At 49.1% G+C, this 22,004-nt stretch overlaps 3 protein-coding genes across 4 annotated transcripts; 1 reads left to right on the top strand and 2 right to left on the bottom strand.

The window, feature by feature from the left end:
• Window positions 1–4,715: 4,715 nt before the first annotated feature.
• On the bottom strand, window positions 4,716–7,175 carry PYCARD (PYD and CARD domain containing). Of its 2 annotated transcripts, XM_011378589.2 has the most exons (3): window positions 6,718–7,175; window positions 6,424–6,480; window positions 4,716–6,071 (listed from the first exon to the last, which is right to left on the bottom strand). In XM_011378589.2, exons 1-3 carry the CDS (start codon window positions 6,986–6,988, stop codon window positions 5,815–5,817), a joined length of 585 nt encoding a protein of 194 aa, XP_011376891.1. In that variant the 5' UTR covers window positions 6,989–7,175; the 3' UTR covers window positions 4,716–5,814. The 2 variants fall into 2 exon arrangements, with proteins under 2 accessions (XP_011376891.1, XP_023378250.1); XM_023522482.1 differs by lacking the exon at window positions 6,424–6,480 and having other exon boundaries at window positions 4,716–6,142; window positions 6,726–7,175.
• A 7,909-nt stretch (window positions 7,176–15,084) lies between these two features.
• TRIM72 (tripartite motif containing 72) lies at window positions 15,085–21,455 on the top strand. Its single transcript, XM_011378588.2, has 6 exons — window positions 15,085–15,474; window positions 18,191–18,286; window positions 18,376–18,606; window positions 19,069–19,091; window positions 19,833–19,951; window positions 20,836–21,455. The coding sequence occupies exons 1-6, from the start codon at window positions 15,085–15,087 to the stop codon at window positions 21,408–21,410; spliced, it is 1,434 nt and encodes a 477-aa protein (XP_011376890.1). The 3' UTR covers window positions 21,411–21,455.
• On the bottom strand, window positions 16,063–17,465 carry PYDC1 (pyrin domain containing 1). The gene is made up of 3 exons (XM_011378587.2): window positions 16,958–17,465; window positions 16,636–16,678; window positions 16,063–16,469 (listed from the first exon to the last, which is right to left on the bottom strand). The coding sequence occupies exons 1-2, from the start codon at window positions 17,221–17,223 to the stop codon at window positions 16,675–16,677; spliced, it is 270 nt and encodes an 89-aa protein (XP_011376889.1). The 5' UTR covers window positions 17,224–17,465; the 3' UTR covers window positions 16,063–16,469; window positions 16,636–16,674.
• Window positions 21,456–22,004: the final 549 nt, after the last annotated feature.

The raw sequence follows: 22,004 nt of genomic DNA, 5'->3' as shown, positions 1-22,004 counted from the left end.
TTTTTTTTTTCTCTCGCCCCCCCCCCCCCAAGGATGTCCTGGGCAGGAATGTGAGGAGTTTTCCTTTTAGATCCTCCTACTAGGAGGAACTGGAATAAAGTGTTTGATAACTTGGTCTAGGGGAGAAAAGGTCAAGTGGTATCCTTGAAAGTAGAGATTAAACTTTTCTGTCATTGCCAAAGTTAACGATGGAGTTAACGAAGATCACATGATGTCATGAATTTTGCCCAAAATTTGTCCAACTGTGGGCGTTTTCCTTTTACCACATGTACATGCTGGTCTTAGTTTACTACTTATAGCAGCCTTATCTTTAAGGACTTTTGGTTCTTTGAACACTTCTAATGGTGGGGCTCAAACAAATGAGGTTTGCCTTTGAGACAGTATTCAAATTTGGGGAAAGCACGTAATCGAAATGAGTCTTTTGCATGAAGGAGAGTGCCCATTCACTGCAGTAATTATGTGGCCTCGCTCACTTTACAGACAAAACAAAGTGCATGGGTTATGTGGCTCTGGGAATTAAAATGGTGGAGCCAGGATTTAGTCCTACTATTCTGGCTTAATTTCATTCTGAAACCATTGTTCTGAAGGGAACAAACTCATCCCAAATATTTGTTTCCTTAGACCTTAAGAGGATGCTAAATTTGAGGAAGAGATAGAAGTGGGGGAAGGTTGGGGTATTACCTTTTATTTCAAGGTAAGACCCTGAACCCTAATTTTCTTGAAGGTAGGGCTTAGGTAGATAGTTGCTGTGGGGAGACATGGTTCTACCTGAGTGTGTCTCATGCTGCATGTGCCCAGAGGGTGAAGTCATTGATATTTTTAGACTTGAGTGAGCTTTAATGATTGGGGGTGGAAAGTCCTCTTTCAAGGGTGGGGTGTTGGAGATGGGGAAAAAGTGGGGAGAATGAGTTAAAACCCCAGAACTCAACAGTATGTGCAATTTTTGACCCCCAGATACCCTTTTATTTTCCAAGTCTTGAGTTTTAGAAACTTGCTTGCACCTGCCAATCAATTGTTGAGGATGAACTTTAGTAATACAGAACTGGAAATTACAGCCAACAGCAAAAAAGGTACTTTGCTGTTAGAAGCATGTCTTGTAGAGTGCTTCAGATCCCTGTTTGGGAAGTGCCTTCTCTGCTGAAATTGTCAAGTATCCTGTAGGTGTTTTCTAGACCAGAGTTCATCCTCATCTCTGGTGACTTCAGACAGGGGAGCTATGGCTTTATTAAAAGAGAATAGTTGCTTTACCCTGCGTAGAGATTGGGGCGCTCAATAACTAAGAGTAGGCTGAGAATGGTTGAGGTTTTTCCAGGCAATACTTTAAATTGGGGATTATTGAACTTGGTCCACGTGAGAAACCCTCAGAGCCAAGGATATAGCAATATTCTCCCTCCTGTGGTCAGGTTTCCTCTTTTTTTTTTTTCCCAATCTGCTTTCTTAAAATGATGTTTGGTTCAAATGGCCTGATTCGTGTGTCTTGAGAAGTTGATTTCTGCTTCACCTAGTAGGATTCTGGTGTTAAGGTTTGATTGTGATTCCTTGGTCCCCGGTGGAGGTTGAAGTTCCTTGTGAGACCTGATTACTGACTGGGACTATTAGTATATAAGTTCTTATTTGCATCTTTTAATGGTCTTCAGTGACATTGGCTAGTCTTTAAATAAAAGGAAGGTAGGGTTCCAGGTGTCTGTTAGTGGGTAGACCCAGTTTGGAGGCCTTACAGGAGAATGGATGAAGGCAAGTAGTAGAGGGAATGTTGGTTCTGAGAAGCTGCTTCTGCTATCAGCTCATTGGTGAGAAAGTAAGATCTATGGGGTTTGGACTTGGGGCCCCCTGTTCTTTACTGCAGTACTTTTTAATAATAGGCCTGTAATAGCCAGTCATATTTCTTTTAATGGCGAAGATTTTAGACTGGTCTTTTGGAGTCTAAGGAATATATTAATGAATTATTGAAAATGGTCTACAATCTTGAAGCACTAGATACCTAGCTTTTTGAATTAGGATTGAGTTGGATTTCAGTAGGAAGAAAGGAGGGGAGGGTAGGTTATGGGTGGAAAGTGAGCTACTACTGGTCTGCTTGTTCTCATTCTTCACCATCATGTGCTGTTACTGCCTGCATTTCAGTAACTTGTTTACAGGGCTGAGGTTATGTCATGTGTAGATTGACCAATGGTTAAGGCATAGGGTCCAGTTCCTATGAGTTATCTTCACCTAGGCATGTTTCTTCCCATTTGCAGTCTCTCAGTGATCCACCATGGGTTTTGTTAACCAGATCCTACTAGTTTTCAAGAGGCTAAACTCAGTGCTAGGGTATCATCTGCACCCATTCCTCCCAGAACTCAGTCTCCGTTTCTTATCTTTGGGCCCTCAGTACTTAGCCTCTTTCTTTTCTTCTTTAACTTTATTTGGAAATAATTTGAGATTTGAAGAAAGTTTCCACAAAAATTACCTTGTTCATGGTACTGGCATATAAGAACTGAGGAAGTAGTGTCAAGTGGATCTTGGCAACAGATTTGACTAGGGCTTGTAGAAATTACTGGGTGTTAACCTTATGGTGTTAGCAGTTAGAAGTTTTCAGAGACCATTGAATCTAAAATTCCCATTGACCTTGAGGCAGGAACAGGTGAGAAAAGTGTGTGTACCTTATGAGCAGGAGTTTGGGGTCTGGAAATAGTGTTCTCAGTTCTTTGGATTGTACGACCCAAATCTTGGCTATGGTGCTAGAAAGAAGGGCTCTTTCTTAAGAACAGTTGAGAGCCACCAGTTTGGGAACTGGAGACAGAAAAGAAACTTGGACTATTGAGTTGAAGATTGGGGATTCCCTGTGCTTTAGAGGAACCAAGCTTAGGCAGATTGAAGTGGAGGTGGTTGGGGTGGGCATGGGGAAATCCTTGAAGAGTGCAGTCGAACTTTCCAGGTAGTACCCTGCACACACCTCATGGTGGCAGTGTTGCATAGTTGCCCAGATACCCTGCAGCTGTTCAGTACAGCTTCCTAGGGCTTCATAGCACCCTCTTCAGGGTGGGACCTGTCTAGGTGGACAGCTTTTTTTCTTGTGTTTCCAGATTTTGAGGGAAAGCTGTCTCGCTCAGTAAAAGCAAATCCCCAAGAAAAATTTTTTAACTTAAATAGGGCTGTTTCTTAGAATCATTTCTTTGGCCTCATGCCTGCACTTTTTTTTAAAATTTTTCTATTTTTTTTTTATGGTGACATTCATTGGTTAACGAAATCCGATAAGTTTCAGCTATAACTTTAACAGTAAGGCATATATATTTACATGTGTGTTCACTTCCCATAGTTAGGTTTCTTTCACCACATATTTGATTTTTAGCACGTCTACCTCCTACCTCTCCCCTCTTCTCTATCCTCTGGTAACCACTAGTCTGTTGTCCATGAGTCTCTGTCCTGTGCATTTGTTGCTTTTAGGTTTATATCCCATGTATAAGTGATATCATGTGATTCCCAACTTTTTCTGTCTGGCTTATTTTGCTTAGCATGATTATCTTGAGATCCATCCATGTCGCAAATGTGGCAATATTTCATCTCTTTTTAAGGCTATTTGTTGTGCAAGGAAGTGTTTAGCTGTGTCCCCAGCTTATGAAAATCATTAGGTTTCTGTGAAGTAAAAAAAAAATCTAAGAGATGCATAGTAACTGCCATTTGTTACTTTTTATATGTAAGGCACTTGTACAGAGATTGAAAAGATTTCTTTTTATGGGGCTCAGTCTCAGTCCTATGTGAAAATACACCATGACAATATGGTTTGCCACTGGAACAGAAGAGTTCATACCGTAGCTGAGGGCATGCTAGGACAGGTAGAAGATTTCAAGGTGTTCAGAGATAAGAGGCCAGCATGGTAGGGAACAGGGTGTGAGCAAATAGGGTAGCTGGGATCACTGGGTATGTGAAAAAAGGAGAGGTTGGTTGTGGGGTCCTTTAAGGGGCAGAAGGAGAATTTAGGTATCCTAAAGTTAGAAGTGAGACTTTCCATGGTAAGTTTTGATCATGTGAGCCCTTGAAGGTGATAGAGCAGAGGCAGATAAGACATTAGGCACAAGCCAGGTGGGGGCAGTGAGGTTGAAAAGACGATTGCAAGACTGATTAAATCTGGGCTGTATGGACCATGGTAAGATTTGTTTTCTAGTTAGTCTGCTGTTGCCATATGTCTAAGATACAGGGTTGGTTAAAGGAGAACACGTTCACTTTTGGAAATGGTAAGGTCTTTGCAGAACATGTAATTGAACACATCGCAGGGATTGAATAATAAGGCTTGAATTATGAGACTCAAGAAGACTTGGTAGAAGAGGGCTGAGTGAGAGTGGAATGGGGAGTATCAGCATTTTATGGGGTGGCTGGCTAAAGACCAGGGCACAGGATACTGAGGTGTTACGGCCAATTCCCACTTTGAGGAAGCTCAGCTTTCTTGGAGTCCCAAGTAACCTTAGGAACTGTCCATGTGACTGTGGCCTTGACAGTGGCCACATCTTAAGCTGCTTGATAGCTTTCTCCTATAGCATACCGCTTATTTTCTCTTGCCTCGTATCCCAGTAGATCACAGTAGGGAAATGTTAGACCGTCAGAATGAGATCGTACGTACACCCCTAAAGGAGTGTGTTGGGGGAATAAACTGCATTTGCTAATTGTCATCTAGGTGAGGGTATTCAAAGTGAAGTCTTTGTGCAGTTTGTTCATTGTGGGCTGGTGTATCAAGTGGCATAGAACCATCTGTACCCTCAATGCCTGGGTCCCTTGTGTCACATCCAGGACCCCTCCCCAGGGCCTTCCTGTTTCTTTGCATACTGCTTCCACCCCAAAGAAAGATGAGAAGGAATTTGGGTACAAAGTGTACTCAGCGTGTCCTAGGATCCTGGTTCCCTAACAGCCTCTGGGAAGGCTGCTTACGTGTTTCCTGGAGAAACGACAATGTGGGTTTGAACTGCTTGGATCCAAGTTATATATGGAGTTTTTTCAGTTGACTTGCATAGTTCAGATGTGAGTTCAAGGGTCAAAGCCATGGTTGGGAATGCCCACATGTGGAGGGCCGACTTTTTATGCATGGATTTAAGATTGAGCAGGTCAGTTTCATATTGCTCAAGGGTCAACTAATATTTTTTCGTAAGCAAAAACTCTATCAAGGAATACCTAGTAGAATTTCTAGTTTTGCTTTTGTGGTCGGTATGTTTTCCGGGCAAGATGTAACCTATAACCTTTCTCCAGGGGGTGGGAAGAAGCAATTAAAAATACTGATGTCAGTTGCCAGTGCCAAAAGGAACCCTAGAATTGGATTTGATGACTTGTGGTCTTCTGTCCTGTGTTTAGATGATAGTGTCTCTCCCTTTGAAAATTGCTCCAATTGTACAATTTTTTTTTTTCCCGTGGAAAAAGTGGAAGCTATATAGGTTGGTGAAGAACGTCATAAGTGCCTCTGATAAGTCTGGCTCCCCATAGTTCCAGACCCGTTGTACATACCTATTTTAACTTTTATAGACCGCAGGGCTAACTATAGGCTCAAGGGCAGACCCTCTGAGATAGCATTGGAGGAGCCGCCAAATGGTGAAGGAAGGAATATTCACCATGGTGACTGAGGCAGGAAGGATGAATATTTGGGAACCTGCTGCCCTAGTAACAGGCAGTGGAGTAGAGTGTCACCTGAGCCTGTTGCATTTGGACATGTAGCTTAGCTCTGCATGTACTTCCAGACTGGAAGTTGGAAAAACACAAGTACAAGCTGGTTTTTCATATACTGTATATAAAAAAGTCAGACTGATTTACCACATACAACCTTTGGCAGTTTCAGCTGCTTCTGGGGAAGACACCTCAGCTCTGCTCCAGGTCAACTACCAGGAAAGGTTGGCTGTCCCTCAGCGCCTGAAGGAGCATATCCTTGCAGGTCAGGTTCCAGGCTGGAGCAAAGCTGAAGAGCTTCCTCATCTTTGCTGGATTGGTGGTCTCTGCCCTCACTGCCTGGTATTGCTCCTCTGACAGAACCTTCCCGTACAGCGCATCCAGCACCCCATCCACGTCTGTGACACGAGCAATGAGGGCTGCCCGGTGTTGGTCCACAAAGTGCAGTGCTGTGGGTAGGAGGGAGGAGAGCAGATGAGCCTGTGCCAGGGTGGGAGCTGGGGCCTGTTCCTGCTGAGCACTCTGCGCTCTTCAGAAATTGCTCTGAATGCACACTGTGGGGCGGGGCTCAAGCTGGCAGCCCGCCAGAACACTCAATAGGGTGGGATGAGTATAACTTTGTCTCCCTTATCTTCCTCCTCCAAACTAGGCTTGGCTCGAGGTTTGTGAGTGAGTGGGAAGGGTTGGCCCAGCCTTGCTCTCCTGGTGTTTCTGGCGGAGGGACAACAGGCTGTGCAGGGTTGTGGTGCTGCTGAGCTGGAGATGTGCCCAGGCAGGTGGGGTTGGGTGTGAGGGCCTCACCTGGCATGGCTGCTGTCTGAGGAAGGGCCTTGATCACCGCTGGTGTGGCTCCAGAACCTGGAAGGAAATAAGTCAAGTGGGCCCCCTTCCCTTTCTATCATCTCCAGGCTCTTGGATTCGGGGACCCTTGGTCTGGAAGTCAAGGTCAAGAGAAATATGGGAAGTCTCCCCAGCAGAAGGAACTTTAATTAGCTTAGGAACAACAGGAAGTGATGAGTCTGAGAGGCAAGTGTTCAGTTTGGGGGTTGGGTGTAGATGAGGGGATCGCGGAGAGCGTGGAGGGGGTGCGCTCACCCTTGCACGTCATTTGCAGCTGCTCTGCTGTCTGCTGCATACCCATTTCGCGCAGCACGAGTGCCGTGAGTTCGGCCCCATATGCCTCCAGGTAGTAGCTGACGAGTTTGTCGGTGAGGTCCACGGCGTCCATGGCCAGCAGCGCCCCCCGCGGGATGCGCCCGTAGCCGTCGCGCAGCGGCACTGAAAGCAGCTTCAGCTTGAATTTCTTGAGTTCGTCGGCGGTGAGGTTCTCCAGCGCATCCAGGATGGCATCGCGTATGCACCCCATGGCTCTGGGGTTCCCCCGCCGCTATAGCTGCCTCACCCCAGATTGTCCACAGACCAGGAAGTCTGCTCCGGGGCGGGACCTGTAGATCCCCGCCTTCTGACTCCCGCCTCCGCCCCAACCCGTTGCTCTCCCGTGCTTCCGACTACTCTGTTGGTTCTCACCCACTGAGGCCTCTGGGCTCAATCCCCTTGCCATGGGCGGCGGGGGTCGGGGTGGGGGGCCAGGATCCTGTCCTTCAGCTGACCTGCAAGGCGGGACCCTGGAGACCTGGCGGAGAGGGGCTCCTGGGTGGCGCCTGCATCTCCAGGCCTGCAACTAGATAGCACAGACCAGGAACCCAGTTTACTGAAATGCCAAGGCTTAGAATTTTGCCATTCTAGGACTCTGCAATCTCCACGTTTCTCTGAACCTTAGCATCCTCTTGCATGTGTCATAGCTTCTTAGAATTATAGAATGCTAACAGCCAGAAACATGTAGCTCCCCCAATTCTACCTACTAGGGAGAAATGAGGTGTAAAAAATGGGTGGAGAGTAGCTGTGATCCACCTCTCTGATCCTGTTTCCTTATCTGTAAAATGGGGTTAACATTCATTCATCCACTTAGTAAATACCCCAATGTAACATGGGCTCCTGAAACAGCCAAATGTCCTTGGGAGAGCCAGGATTTGGTCCCAGAAGCTGAATTTCTTAGGAAGTGATGACACACACTTGAAATGGTTGAGAAAATTCTCTACTGGAGGAAAAGTCACAGGTGAGCTCTGGGCCCAGAGCTCTTGACCCAGAAGAGCAGGTGAGATGTGGCGCACTGGGGATTGGAGCCTAAGCTGTGCCCAGAATTCTTTACGTACATACTCAACATGGCTGAGAAGGCCCTGTTGGTCTAGCACCTGTGCAGCTCACCAACCTTGTCTTGCACCACGCTCTGCTCTCCCTCCATCTCTGAGTTCCAACCTCACTGTCCTCTTGAGTTCCTCAAATGTGCCAGACTCCTTTGCTTATTTAAACCTTTACACATGCTTGCTGTTCCCTCTACTTGGAAATCTGTCCCCTTACTCTATGCCTGACAAACTCTTGAGACTTTAGGTCTCAAATTAAATGTCACTTCTTCAGGGAGATCAGGTTTAGAGTCCCTGCCAGATAGTTCATAACACCTGCTATTTATTTTTAGCTCTCATAGCAATTGTGTGACTAAATCATAACTAATTCTGTTTGTTTAGCATCAGTCTTCCTTGTTAGTCTGTAAATCATGCCTGTCCACATCATCGTTATATCCACAGCATCCACAACAGTGCTTGGCCTGTAGTAGGTGCTCTATAAATCTTTGTGGAATCGAATGAATGAATGAATGAATGGGCCTTGGGGCTCAAGGGAGGATACCAGTAAATGGAAGGTATACTTACGTATTGGCGCTTCAAAGAGAGGCAGCTTTTAGGAGCTGAAGTACTGTGGACTTGAATCCTGGCTCTCCTCCCTAGATGGGTATTGGGAATCCTTCATTTTTCCCTCTTAACAATCACCATTCATTCTAGTGATGTAATCCTGACATATTACACTTTTATTTATTTATTGGGCATCTATCTCTCTACCAGAATGTGACCTCTACGAATGCAGAGACATTGCTTTGTTCATTGCTGTATCTTCAGCATTGAGAGATGCTCGGTGAAGATTTGCTACATGAAATGAATGAGGCTGTGTTACTTGAAGCATGTTGTATTCAAGAGCTTCCAGAAGGGTAGCAGGGCCCTACTTCCTGTCCTTGTGTGTGATGCCACACAAAGGTTGAGTAGTTACTGTTTGTCAACATCTTCATCATGGGTAGCACTTGTGGTCCAATAGTCAGTGTTCCCTGAGTCATGGCTGTTTATTATTGTGCTTCATTGGTCTTTGTCCTTTCAGAATCTCCAACTCATTTCGTGTACTGTGGCCAGAAGTTTATATCTTGCTAGCCCACACATTGATCCTGTCCCTTTCCTGCTCAGAAACCTCCTATGACTGACTCCCAGGGCCTCTAAATCCAATCGAAGTTCTTTGGCTTGGCCTTTAGGCCTTTGCCAACTTCCTCAGCAGCACCTTCTACTATGTTGGCCTCTGGACCACTACATGTGGTACTTGCTCTATGGTTGCCCTCTTTTCCTCCTGGTCTGCTTGATGGGTTCCTGCCTGACATGAGGAGTCACTTTTTATAAGAAATAATAAAAATTGGAGTCCTTCTTTAGGCTGTGATCCTTCACATGCATTATTTCTAAGCCTTACAACAATCCCTTTGGGATAGGGAATAGTAACCCCATTTTACAAATGAGAAGACAGGCTTAGGTTGAAGGACTTGGCCAAGGTCATGTGGCTAGGGGATCATATAGCTTGTCTAGCTTCTGGATCTGTCTTCTGTCTACTCTTCCCTGCTGACTTTTTTGTCCTCTGTGCAAAAGCAAGTTATTGCTTGGCCATGTCCACAGGATGCCACTACAATGGCTCTACCACAGCGTTTATCATACAGTGTGTTTGTTCACTCTACTTTCCTCACTAGATAGAGCTCCTTGAGGCCCCTCTCTTGTCCACAGCACTCAACACAGGGCTTGGTACAGACCCAGCCTTGATAAACTTTTATTCAATGACAAAAGAATCCTAGACTCTAGAATCATAGAAACCTACCCCTTTTTACGTTTGGTAGAATCTTAGGAGCTTTGTGTGTTTGAGCCTTGGAATTTAAAAAATGATTGCCAGATTCAACCCCCACGTAGAGCAGGATCTCCTCAGCCACATATAGCCATTGACTGCATCTCTTGAACCCTTGTTTGGATAGGGTGGCTCTGGCTTTAAGTAAAACCAATGTAACATTTCAATTGAAACTTTAGGGCAGCAGGAAATTGCAGCTGGGGGAGTGTGTATCATGACTAGAAGAAGAAATTGGGCTTCTTCTCACACCTGGCTTCCTGAGGGTAAAGGAGCTAAGGACTTGTTTCACAGTGGTGTGACACCATGCCCATTTTCTTGTTCCTGCGTATCACCACCCAGGATCCTTCCTTTTGGGCCCGGCTTGCACCTGGCATCCAACCCCAGTCACATTTTTGTTCACACACATTTAGACTGAGACTTGGAAAGATCCTGGCTGTAGTTTTAACCTGACATTACCTCAGAGATGTCACAGGGAGGCAAGGGACAAGGGGCTGGGGACATAACCATTCCTTTCCTAGAATGGGAAGTCTCACTTCTTGCAGTGGTTTCAGGCTGGAGCTCAGTGGGAACAAGGATACCTTTTGGTAGGTAGCTGTGTTCTATGAGCACTTTGTGGACTCTGAACTCAGGAGACAAGGTTTTTGAAGAATCTATTTTATTCTAAAAACATGTATTAAGGATTTATTAGATGCCCAACTCCATGATAAGCGCTGGTGGAAAACTAATAGTAACAACTTCTTCCATTTTTTTCAGTGTCCTATGTTCGAGGCACTGTACTAAACATCATATCATTTGATTCTCCCAATAACCCCATGAGGCATGTGTATTTATCCCACCTTACAGAGGAGAAAACTGAGGCTTTCAGAAATAACTGTGGAAGCTACAATGGTAATAAATGAGGAAGCACAGATTGAATCTATGTCCATGTCCTCCTAGGTCAACCAACATCCCAAAAGTCAGAATGTCCTCAAAAATTGACACATTGTTTGGAGAGATTATGTATATGGAAATTTATGCTTCTTCCATATTGTCCAAAAACACCCTTAGAAGGGCAGACATTCCAATAATAGTAATGATATTATTAACTTCCTCTTTGCAGAATGCTCTAGAACTTACAAAGCACATCCAGAAGATCGTGGAGTAGTGGGAGAAGTAGGAAATCAGAGGTGTTGGACTCACTCAAATTTGATTCCCAGACCCTTTATCTCTTAGCTTTGTGACTTAGGGAGGTCACAGCCCCTCTCTGGGGTCTGTGTCCTGTGTCCTTAATATACTCACCTCACTGAATAGGGAAGTGAGTTGCCCAGGCTTCCTCAGGAAGGTAGATGTAGAGCCTGTTCACTCCTGGAGACTGCCAGGGTGGTTTCCCCCTGGGAAGATGGGGAATAGGAGCCTTGGGCAGCTCTCTGGGAAGCCATGGTAATCACTTCTCCTATGACCCCCTTTTCTGGGAGAAGTCTCAGGGCTCTGAGCTTTGACCCCTGGCAGGAAAGAACCTCCAGTTTTATCTCAGGCCCACCCTTGCTCCCTGGACTAGAGCCAGAGCAGTTGGTGGTGCTAAGATGCTTCCTGGTGTGACCTTCCACCCAACAATAATAATCCTTTGATTGCTGGAGCCAGATTCCTCCTCCTGGGGCCAGAAAGACCATAGACTGCCAGGACACTGGGCAAGTCACTTAATCTCTTTGTGCATCATGACATCCCTATAAGATAGGAACAATGATGGGGTTGTTAAGAGGTTACAAATGAATTTATGAGGTTATAAATAGATTAAGAATTACAAAGTACTTGGAAAAAGCCTGGCCCATAGTTAGATGCTTTTGTCATTGTTAAAGTTTCTGAGCCTCAGTTTTCCAATCTGTGAATGGGGGATGACATTATTGCTCTTACAGGGTTCCAGAGAAGATTCATTGGAATAATTAGTAATAGTAATTGCAATAATGTCAATAGCCAACATTTATTGAACATCTTCTATGGGCCTGACATTGTTCTAAGAGCTTTACATGAATTAGCTTGTCGAATTTTCATAACAATCCAATACTCTGATACTAATCCTTAAATTATCTTCATTTTACAGATGAGAAAATTGCGTTAAGTGACTTGCCTAAGGTCACACAACAGGGAAAGAACAGAGTCAATCGCTGCTTCCTAAGCCAGTGATTTAATGCCAGCACACCATCCCTTGTGTTTATTATATTATCTAGTTTAATTCTCATGACAGCTCTACAGGGATAGTATTATTATCCTACTTATCCTCATAATGTAGCTGAAGATGCTGAAGCCCAGAGAGATAGGTGAATTTCCTGAGGGTAATTAGCATGAGCTCATGATGTCAGGATTCAGGACCTGCTTCTGCAGTGGCTTTGACTGGGAGATTTCTGGCTTCTTTCTGCATTTATCCAATACAAGGGGCTCTCGTCTCCCACTGCACTTATCATTCCAGATGTTAGGAAGCTCTTCCTTAGGACAAGCTGAAATCTGCCCCCTCTGAGCTCTGGGTTCCAGAGCTCTGTCTAAGGTTAGGGACACTTGTCCTCACCTTCTCCTTCCCTAGACATGGTTTCTGGCCCCTCCTTGTCCTCTAATCTGCTGTAGACAATCAGTGTTCCTTCTGTGAGTCAGAGGTCAGACCTGGCCCATCTACAGAGAGGGATTGAGTTGACTGTCACCCCCCTGTCCTGGATACCCACTCCTATTGACCAAAACCTTTAGTCCCAGCCTGGCAGTGATGGAAACTCTAGATGAGATTTACATTTGGGGTGTTTACTTTTCTGAGCCAGAGTGAAGTGGTTTGTGGTTTCAGATATCAGCTCTAGATACGCTCTTATCCCTACCCCCTTCTTGTGTGTTAACCCAAGGCAAAGTCTGAACCATCAAAAATGGCAGAGACTTGGAGTGGGGAAATCAAACTTCCCAAAATTATCAGGGTTCCAGTAAAAAGCTCGAGCTTCCTGAGACTTCTCACATACCATGAGAATCAAATCTGGAGTCATTTGTACAGATAATTGCTCTGATCCAAAAGAACAATAAAACTTCTTTTATCTCTTCCTGAGAGGCTCAAATGATTATAGCCTGAACAAAGTTCCTAGGTTAAGTCCCCAAGGTGCCAGGAGCCTGGAGTAGCTTCCTAAGCAGGCCAGTATGCAACATGCAAGAGCTTTAAGCGTTCAAGAAGAAATGAGTCCCAGGACTTAGAGACTTGTCATAAAAGCCAAGATATACAAGGAATTATCTGACTCCAGGGGAGATTTATTTACCTGCCAAAGAGTTGGAGTATGAAGACCTTTAAGGAGAGGAGGGGGACAGTATTCGAGGCCCCCAAACTCCTCTAGGGGACCAGCCTCACCTTCTCCCTCCTCCTTCCCCTTTATAAGCAAGAAAAATAGTTCTTGTTGCTCACCTATGGGGTGTCTGACTACTCTCATAGGATAATGGACATGGCTATTGTCATATCATCCTAGGGCACAGGGGGCCGAAACATTTTCTGTTTACTGTGAGGTATTTAATGAGAAGTCTGTCCCTGATCCAGAACACCTGTGTGCACATTTGGGATAAAATGAATAAACACAAACATTAAAAAGCCTAGAGAGGCAGGGCGTCCAAGAGGAAATTAATTAAGAGACTGAAATGAAACAGAGACAGGGAGTGGTCGAGAGAGAAAGAGCAAATCCAGGTAAAGGCTGAGGGAAGCTGAGAGAAAATGTGACTGGGAGGCCAAAAGAGGACAAAGTGAATTTGTGTGTTTATTCATTTGTTGGGCATTTATTGAGCACTTACCATGTGCCACACACTTTTAAGTTGGAGACAAGCAGTGAACAAATTTATATTCTAGTAGGAGGAGACAGACAAAAAAAAACCAAGTTCAACATATTGCATGTCAGATGGTGATAAATATTATGAAGAAAAGTAAAGCAAGAAAGGGAGAGGTGAGATTTAAAATCAGAGTTAAGAAAAGCCTCATTGAAAAGGTGACATTGGGTAAAGATCTGAGGGAGGACATGGAAGGAACCATTAATACCTGAGTTTGAAAGAGTTTTCCAGGCAGAGGAGATAGCAAGTGCAAAGGCCAATGGGGTGGGGGTGGGGTGGGGGAGTGAGAGGTAAATGGAGTCAGATTGGGTAGGGCCTTGTAGGTCACAATGAGGACTTTGATTTTTATTCTGAATGAAATTTAACCAGATTTGAAGGATAAGCATAAAAGAAGGCTTGAGGCTCCCAGGGCAGAATCAACTTCTGGGCTACAGTCTCTGGATTCAGTTTATTCATTCATTCAACTGTCCCTCTATAATTTTTTTTTCAAGCATTTAGGAAGGCCCACTTTGCTCCAGGGCTTGTGCTGGGTACTGGAGAGACCTTCAGAAAAAAGACTCTCTCCCCTCGGCTATGGAGGAAGAAAACATTTCAGGGTGGGAGAAGGGTTGAAGGTGGAGATAATACTGTCAGTGTGACCCTGGAGAGCCATAGCTTGGGAAATAAGTGAGTGACAAGCTGAGGAGGGGCCACACTCAGGGAAAGGGGAGGCTGAAGAGTGTGGAGGTGGGGGTGGAGGAGAAAGGGAGGACTCCTCCCAACCATGTTTTTGTTTTCTTTGTGGTATGAGAGGCCCTATCTCCTGCTGGTTCTGAGTTCTGGCTCCAGACTGGGCAGGAGAAGGGACCGTGTGATGAGCCAGGACAGGTGGCCTCGACATGTGATACTTGCTCTCTGACCACTTAAGTCCTCACTTTTAGAAAGGTTTCCAGAAATGATGGAAGGGGTGGGAGGGCAGCTAAATATAGTTCTAGGGCCAGGGCTCAGTCTGGGAGGGTCTGTCTGCTATTCACTGTGGGTTATTCCGGTCGTGTCTACTGATAGCTGCCCCTGAGTCCCCTGTCTTTGCTCTGAGATTGCTGCTTGCTGCTAACCTATCTTCAGACACAGCTCTGACCCGGCGTTCGGTTAGTTAGGCCTGACTTGGAGACTCCTGGGAGTCTCTTTTTGCCCAAGATCTCCAACTAGACCTGTGAGTCCTGTGGATCCTGTGGGCTTGAAGAAATGGGGGAGGGGAGGGCTGGCGATCCTGGAGAGGTGAGAAGCTAGGGGGTAGAGGCTCTGGAGAATTTGGGGCTAAGACGGGATGGACAGTGGGTAAGACTGTGTTTGCAACCCGGGCTCCTGTTTAGAAATTGGGGTTGAGACTGTCCCTAATAGGAAATATTTTGGGGACTGGGGCTGAGAACTGCAGTTGAGATAGTTTTGGGATTGAGACAGAGTCCCCCTTTCTCCTTGGCCAGAACCAGGGTCCCTTCCCGTGTGGGATCTGAGGTCTTAATAGGCTGGGGCTTCTCCTTGTGAGGCTGCAGACCCGGCCAGGGGCTGGGGCTGGGCAGGGTTTGCAGCCCTGCTGAGTCTCCTTGAATGGTTTCCCTTCTACTCAGGCCCACCATGTCGGCTGCGCCCGGCCTCCTGCACCAGGAGCTGTCCTGCCCGCTGTGCTTGCAGCTGTTCGACGCGCCAGTGACCGCCGAGTGCGGCCACAGCTTCTGCCGCGCCTGCTTGAGCCGCGCGGCAGGGGAGCCGGCGGCGGACGGCACAGCGCCCTGCCCATGCTGTCAGGCGCCCACGCGGCCGCAAGCGCTCAGCACCAACCTGCAGCTGGCGCGTCTGGTGGAGGGGCTGGCGCAGGTGCCGCAGGGCCACTGCGAGGAACACCTAGACCCGCTCAGCATCTACTGCGAGCAGGACCGCGCGCTCGTGTGCGGCGTGTGCGCCTCGTTGGGCTCGCACCGGGGCCACCGCCTGCTGCCCGCCGCTGAAGCCCATGCACGCCTTAAGGTGTGGGATCCTGGCGCCCTCCGGCGGGGGTCGGGTTGGATGGGATTGGACGAGGCGGGGCCTGGCCCATCAGGGGTTGCTGTATTTACTTGGATTCTGAGCTTCAGGGCCCCGGGCGCCTGGAGTTTCCGGGAACGCGAGCGGAGGGAAGCAGTTAGGGAATGTGCGGGGCTGACGAGCTGGAGGCGGGAACCGGAGGAGAGGGGAGACTTGAAGAGGTGCGGAGAGGCGGGCTCTGGTGGGATGGGAGCGGCACAAACCTAGATTTCCCGGGCTCAGCCGCTGGGACGCTCCCGGAGATGTGGGGGAGCAGCCACTGAGCCGGGATGAGCGGGAGGCGGAGCGGAGGACTGAATCCCGGCCCCCGGCGAGTGAGCGTGAGCACTGTGGCGGAGCTTGGGCACAGGGAAGACTGGAGGGGCGGGGCTTGGGTGTGGCCAGGAGCCCCGGGCGGGGGCTGGCTCTGGCAGCGCAGCTGTTCTGCAGAGGCCCATTCGCTCCTCGAGCTGCCCAACTTGTGCGGGCCTGAGCGTCATGAGATGGGGCCTAACTGAAGGGGAGGCGGGGCGGGCAAGGCACACCTGGGCACTAAGCTCTGTGCGCAGGCTCACGTTGGCACGAGTCCCAAGTCCAGATTTGTTTTTCTGGTTGAGAACGCTTCCAGAGCCCACACATAGTTGTGCACGGCCCAAGGTTTGCGATTCCCATAGCTTGCCCATGCCATACGTGTGGCAAATCACATGCAGGTAGCTACAGGAGGGTATGTGGCTACAAAGGCCCAGGGATATCTGTCATGAAGCATTTATTGGGCTGTGGAAGAATAAATGACAGGTTCAGGGATGGGAGGAGGCGGGTTTTGGAGGCATGGATTGGTCCTTGGTCCCCGCGGTGGAGAAGCTGCCATTGTCTTCTCACCACTGGTGGTCGAGGTGAGCTTCTGCGGGTTTTCTTTGCACACAAACAAGTGTTGCCCTGCACTTCTTGGCCCTAGACTCCTGGAGGGTGGAGACCTCAGTCCTCAGGCTAGTATTCGAGGCCCCCAGACCAGCCTCGCCTTCCCTCCCACTCCTGACGTGCCAGTCCAGCCTGGAGCTGGCCGGTTGTCTCCTAGCCCAATGCAGGAGCCTCCTTCTCCCAGGAGCCCTCCCAATCCAGGCTCACCTCTGCTGAAAACTGCATAACTTCCAACCTCATCTGTCTTTATCTGCGAAGAGAGAACAGAGTACTTGAAATGGGACAGGGCACCAGGAGTCCCAGGAGCCTCCAGGGGGCAGGTGGGGCCGGACTCCGCATCAACTCAGCCCTAAGCCAGAGGGAGGGGCCAGCTAGTGGTCTGAAGTGGGGACCCCAGGAAGGAGCCTGAAGGAGGAAGGGGACAGGAAGGCTGGCGAGGTTCCTTGGTGAGGAAGAGGGGATCCAGACTTGACCATGGGCCAAGACTCCAAAGTGGTTGAATGGCATGTGCGGGGCGCGGGAGACTCACGCGACCCCCTGAAGCCGTTCTGCCTCTTCCTGCATGCCTATGTCGCGCAGCACGACTGCGGTGAGCTCAGCGCCGTAGTCTTCGCAGTAGAAGGCGACCAGCTTGTCAGTGAGGTCCACGGCGTCCAGCGGCCCGAGCGCCCCACGCGGAATGTTCCGAAAGCCTTGGCGCAGCGGCGCAGCTCCCAGCTTCAACTTGAACTTCTTGAGCTCATCCGCCGTCAGGTTCTCTAGCGCCTCCAGGATGGCGTCGCGCTTCTTCCCCATGGCTCAGCTCTGCCTCCTCTGAACCTACGATGGCCCCGCGCCTTGAGCCACCGGGCCCGCCCTGTCCTGCAGCAGGCGGGGCTGTCGCCCGGGAGGACGTTCCAGGGAGGAGATTGTCCTGGCAGCTGGCCAGGGGAACCCTTGGTTCAATCCTGTGGCTCCCGCTGGGCGGGCACTTAACAGCAAACAGCGCCTCCTGAGTCTCCCAGTTTTCCTGAGGGAGCGTGGGAGTAGGCCGCCAATTTGGGCAATCAAAGGTGAGGTGCGATGACTGTTCCCATTCTGCAGAAGAGAAAACTGAGGTTGGAAACCATGGAGGCAGGACTGGAACCATCTGAGTCCAGAACCATGTGCCTTCCAGCAAAGGCTGGCTTTGGCAGGAGGTTTTAGCAGCTCCCCAACAACCTGCATTTCAAGAGTCATAAACGAACAGGTCTGGAGTAGGATCTTGCGCATAGATATGTTGGAGTGGTTGCTGCATCAGACATAAATTGCCTGCCCCCAGAGCTTGGTGTGTAGGGAGGCTGATTGAGGTGTTTTGCTAATATTCTGCTTTTAAGTATGTGGTGCAGCCCAGGAATAGGAGGAGGTTGCATTTCTTCTTCACACATCCTGTGCTCACCCCCTGAAGACTGCTGTATGCTGAGCTGTGGTGGAGGAGACCCAGCCACATTTGTGCTTGTCATCCTGACAAAGATCTGTGCTGGGGGGGCTGACTGCTGAGGGGATGGGATTGGGCTAGGGAGAATTTAACCTAAACAGACAATGAGAAGGTAAAGCATTCTAGACATCAGGACCGGTACTAGTAAGGGCCTAGAGACCTGCAGGTAGATTTGGGGAATGGTAAGATGTCAACTTGGCTGGAGGAGGAGCTGGCATTGAAGCTGAGCCGTAGAGGGCAGGTTTAGGGTGGGATGTGTGGGTTTGGGGGGGCAGCAGCATCACTTCTTTATGTCTCACACTCCAGACACAGCTCCCACAGCAGAAGCTGCAGCTGCAGGAGGCATGTATGCGCAAGGAGAAGAATGTGGCTGTGTTGGAGCATCAGCTGATGGAGGTGGAGGTGAGAGGCTCAGCATAACAGAGTCCGGGGACTGGGGGTTCAGACTGGGGATCCCCTACCAAAATGCGTTTGCCTGTCTGCCCCCACAGGAGACAGTGCGTCAGTTCCGGGGTGCGGTGGGGGAGCAGCTGGGCAAAATGCGGGTGTTCCTGAATGCACTGGAAGGCTCTTTGGACCATGAGGCTGAGCGTGTGCGGGGTGAGGCAGGGGTTGCCTTGCGGCGGGAGCTGGGGAGTCTGAACTCTTACCTGGAGCAGCTGCGGCAGATGGAGAAGGTGTTGGAGGAGGTGGCGGACAAGCCACAGACTGAGTTCCTCATGGTGAGCACTGGATGACCTTCTATCTCTGCCCCTCAGCCAGGGTTCAGGCCCCAGAGACCTTACTCTATTGTCGAATCTCACCCCTGAGGTCCGGAGAGGGGCAGGGACAAGCCAGGGGGCATGGAAGAGGGGTGGGCCCCAGGACTGTTATGGTTGTTTAGGTTGGGCACTGCACAAGGACACTTTAAGCAGTCACTCTTCCTATCATAAATGTTGTAGGTTGGCATATTTATTAGGACAATCTTCTGTCAGGTGGAATTAGTTTCTTGAGGGAGGGGGTACCTTTTTCTAATTTACACAGAGATAAAGGGCTAGGAGTGGTCTTGAATTCTGGGTTTCTTTTGGCTTTTCTGATTCTTCCTGACCCCACACTCAGCATTCTTCGTGGTCTACCCCGTTTTCAGAAGTCTCCAGTGTCTCCCCTTCCTGCTTCACTTCCATTCTCTTTTTCTCTCTTTTCAGAAATACTGCTTGGTGAGCAGCAGGTGAGATTAACCTGGCCCTTTCCCCAACTTGCACTCATCTTCAGGGATATTGGCTGGCTCTCCCTCTATTCACAATATGCTTGCATACTCCCATTCAGTCCACTGCACTTTCCCTGTACTTTGTGTTGAACATAGAAGTGAACCTGACCTGGTCCTTCTCCTCAGGGACTTCCCAGGCAAATATGAGCAAGGACATAGGCATCACTGTGTGCTCAATACTGCAGTGGAGGGGAAGAAGGTGGCCAGGGCAGGCATCCCAGAGGAATGCACATTTGAGTTGGACACTGGAAGAATAAACTAGAGTTGAAGAGGTGGAGTTGGGGGAAGAGCATTGCAGGCAGAAGGCCGGTAAGAGAGGGAGAAGGTGGGGGCAAACCGTGAGGAGCCGAAGAGCTTGGATCTTATCCTAACAGGAGATTTTTAAGAAATCGTGGTAAAGTGTACATAACATAAAATTGACCATTTCAACCATTTTTAAAAGTATACACTGAAGGTTCAGTGTCATTAAGTACATTCATGTTGTTTTGCAACCATCACCACCATCCACCTCCAGAACTTCATTCTTCCAAACTGAAAGTTCAGCCGAGGAGTTTTAAGGCAGAGTGTGATGTCAGGAGATCCTGGAGCATCACCACAGCCCTGTCTTCCTCTCCTTGGGTTACTGCCTGTTGCTTTCCTCCCACCCCATGCCTCCTCTGGAAGTCCCTTCACAGATACCTCCCCACACTTCACCACCTCTAGGCTGCAGAAGATCCTAGCAGAGTCACCACCACCTGCCCGTCTGGACATCCAGCTGCCTGTCATCTCAGATGACTTCAAATTCCAGGTGTGGAGGAAGATGTTCCGTGCTCTGATGCCAGGTATTGGGCAGGGCTTACTCTAGGTTTATGTTTGTAGCTGTATGGTTGATGGTAGGCCCCAGCCATACACAGAGAGGTTTCCCAATCCCAGCTGGGAAGATTATCAAAGAAGGTATCCATTGCCCCTATACCCCTGCACTCTTGAAACCTTTGCAAAGAGAAGGAACTTTGAGACCATGGGGTTTACAGGTGGGTGACTAATATGGAGAGGACACTGCTTACGGAAAGGGTGCTGCTGCTGGTAGCAGGGGAGACTAGGGCCTGGGTTTGAGCCCTGTGTGATCCTTGCCCAGTCCCTGTCCCTTCTGGACCGTGGAGATGATAATCTCTGTTAATTGGGGGCTGAGGATCTGCAGAGCTAGAAAACTGGGGACTGGCCTGAGTCAGACACTGATTCTGGTGGCCTGTGGTTGGTGGCCCAAGGGCTCAACCTCCTCTCCCCAAGAGCTAGAGTGCATTGGGGTGTTACATGTTATAGAGATCTAGGACATATACACATGGCTGTGCAGCCTTCACTGCCTTGGATAAAACCTGTGTTTTATCCAAGAGAAGACTAACAGATGGGTCAAGACTGACAGATGACAGTGGTAGGAGGCAGGGGCTGGCCTCAGACCAGGCTTCCTGACCGTCTTTCATTTTGTGACATACATGGTGAGTTATATGCCTTGTATCAACTTAATCCACCCACAACCCTGGAAGGAGGCAATTATGGCCTCATTTTACAGCTGAGGAAACTGAAGCTCAGAGAGCTGCAGTCTTTGGTTGAAGTCAGTAAACAGAGAGTCGTTCATCCCCTAGAGGGGCTGGGAGGATTAGAGGAGACAAAGGAGCCCATAAGTTGGTTGTGGGAAAAGTCAGGGGCCTGACTGGTCTCCCTCTGGCAGTGCTGAAGGCGCTGACCTTTGACCCGAGCACAGCTCACCCGAGCCTGGTGCTGTCGTCGTCCTGCCGCCGAGTGGAGTGCTCCGAGCAGAAGGCGCCGCCGGCGGGAGAGGACCCGCGCCAGTTCGACAAGGCCGTGGCGGTGGTTGCACATCAGCTGCTCTCTGACGGCGAGCACTACTGGGAGGTGGAGGTGGGCGACAAGCCGCGCTGGGGGCTCGGCGTGATCGCTGCCCAGGCCAACCGCCGGGGTCGGCTACATACCGTGCCCTCACAGGGCCTCTGGTTGCTCGCGCTGCGCGATGGGAAAATCCTGGAAGCGCACGTGGAAGCCAAGGAGCCGCGTGCACTGCGCACCCTGGAGAGGCGGCCTATGCGCATTGGGGTCTACCTAAGCTTCCGCGACGGTGTCCTCTCCTTCTATGATGCCAGTGACGTGGATGCCCTTGAGCTGCTCTTTGCCTTCCACGAGCGCCTACCAGGGCCTGTATACCCCTTCTTCGATGTGTGCTGGCATGACAAAGGCAAGAACTCTCAGCCACTGCTGCTCGTGGGGCCCGAGGGCGAGGAGGCCTGAGCCTCCTGCTGGGTTGAGGAGGGGTGCAGGGTCCTGCAGTCCTGAAAGGAGACAGGCAGGGGTGTGTTGCCAGGGCTGAAGGCAGGGCCACTGGGGTGGGTCTGGGTTGGGGTGGGGACTGGGGACTCAGAGGGTTTTGAGAAGTTGGGGGCTGGCATAAACAGGGCCAGTGAGGGGATGGGGCGGTGGTGGGGAAGGGAGCTCTAAAGTCAGGTCAATGAGGAAATCCCAGTTTGGAAACCAAGAGGCTCAAGGGTTCCAGGAAGAAACTGAGGTTGAGGGATGGAGGGAAAAGGATCTGGGGCCTGGGGAGGATTGAGGGGTGCCCAAGAGCTCTGTAGAGTGAGGAGTCCCTGCAGTATCACACTCCCCTCCTAAAAGGCCTTTCACTTAGAGGTTCTCCAATTGGAGCATTCATCAGAACCACCTTTTCAAAGCGCATAACAGTGACTTGTTAAAGAACAAGATGGCTGAATTTCTGACTCAGTAGATCTGGGGCCCAAAATTTGCCTTTCTAACAAGTTTGCAGGTGATGCTGATGCTGCAGGTCACAATGGGATCATCCTTGGAGGACTGCTGACTTAGACACCAGTC

The sequence above is a fragment of the Pteropus vampyrus genome, unplaced genomic scaffold, assembly GCF_000151845.1.
Source record: "Pteropus vampyrus isolate Shadow unplaced genomic scaffold, Pvam_2.0 Scaffold347, whole genome shotgun sequence".
NCBI classification, from domain to species: domain Eukaryota; kingdom Metazoa; phylum Chordata; class Mammalia; order Chiroptera; family Pteropodidae; genus Pteropus; species Pteropus vampyrus.
This window is presented reverse-complemented; position numbering and strand designations above follow the sequence as displayed.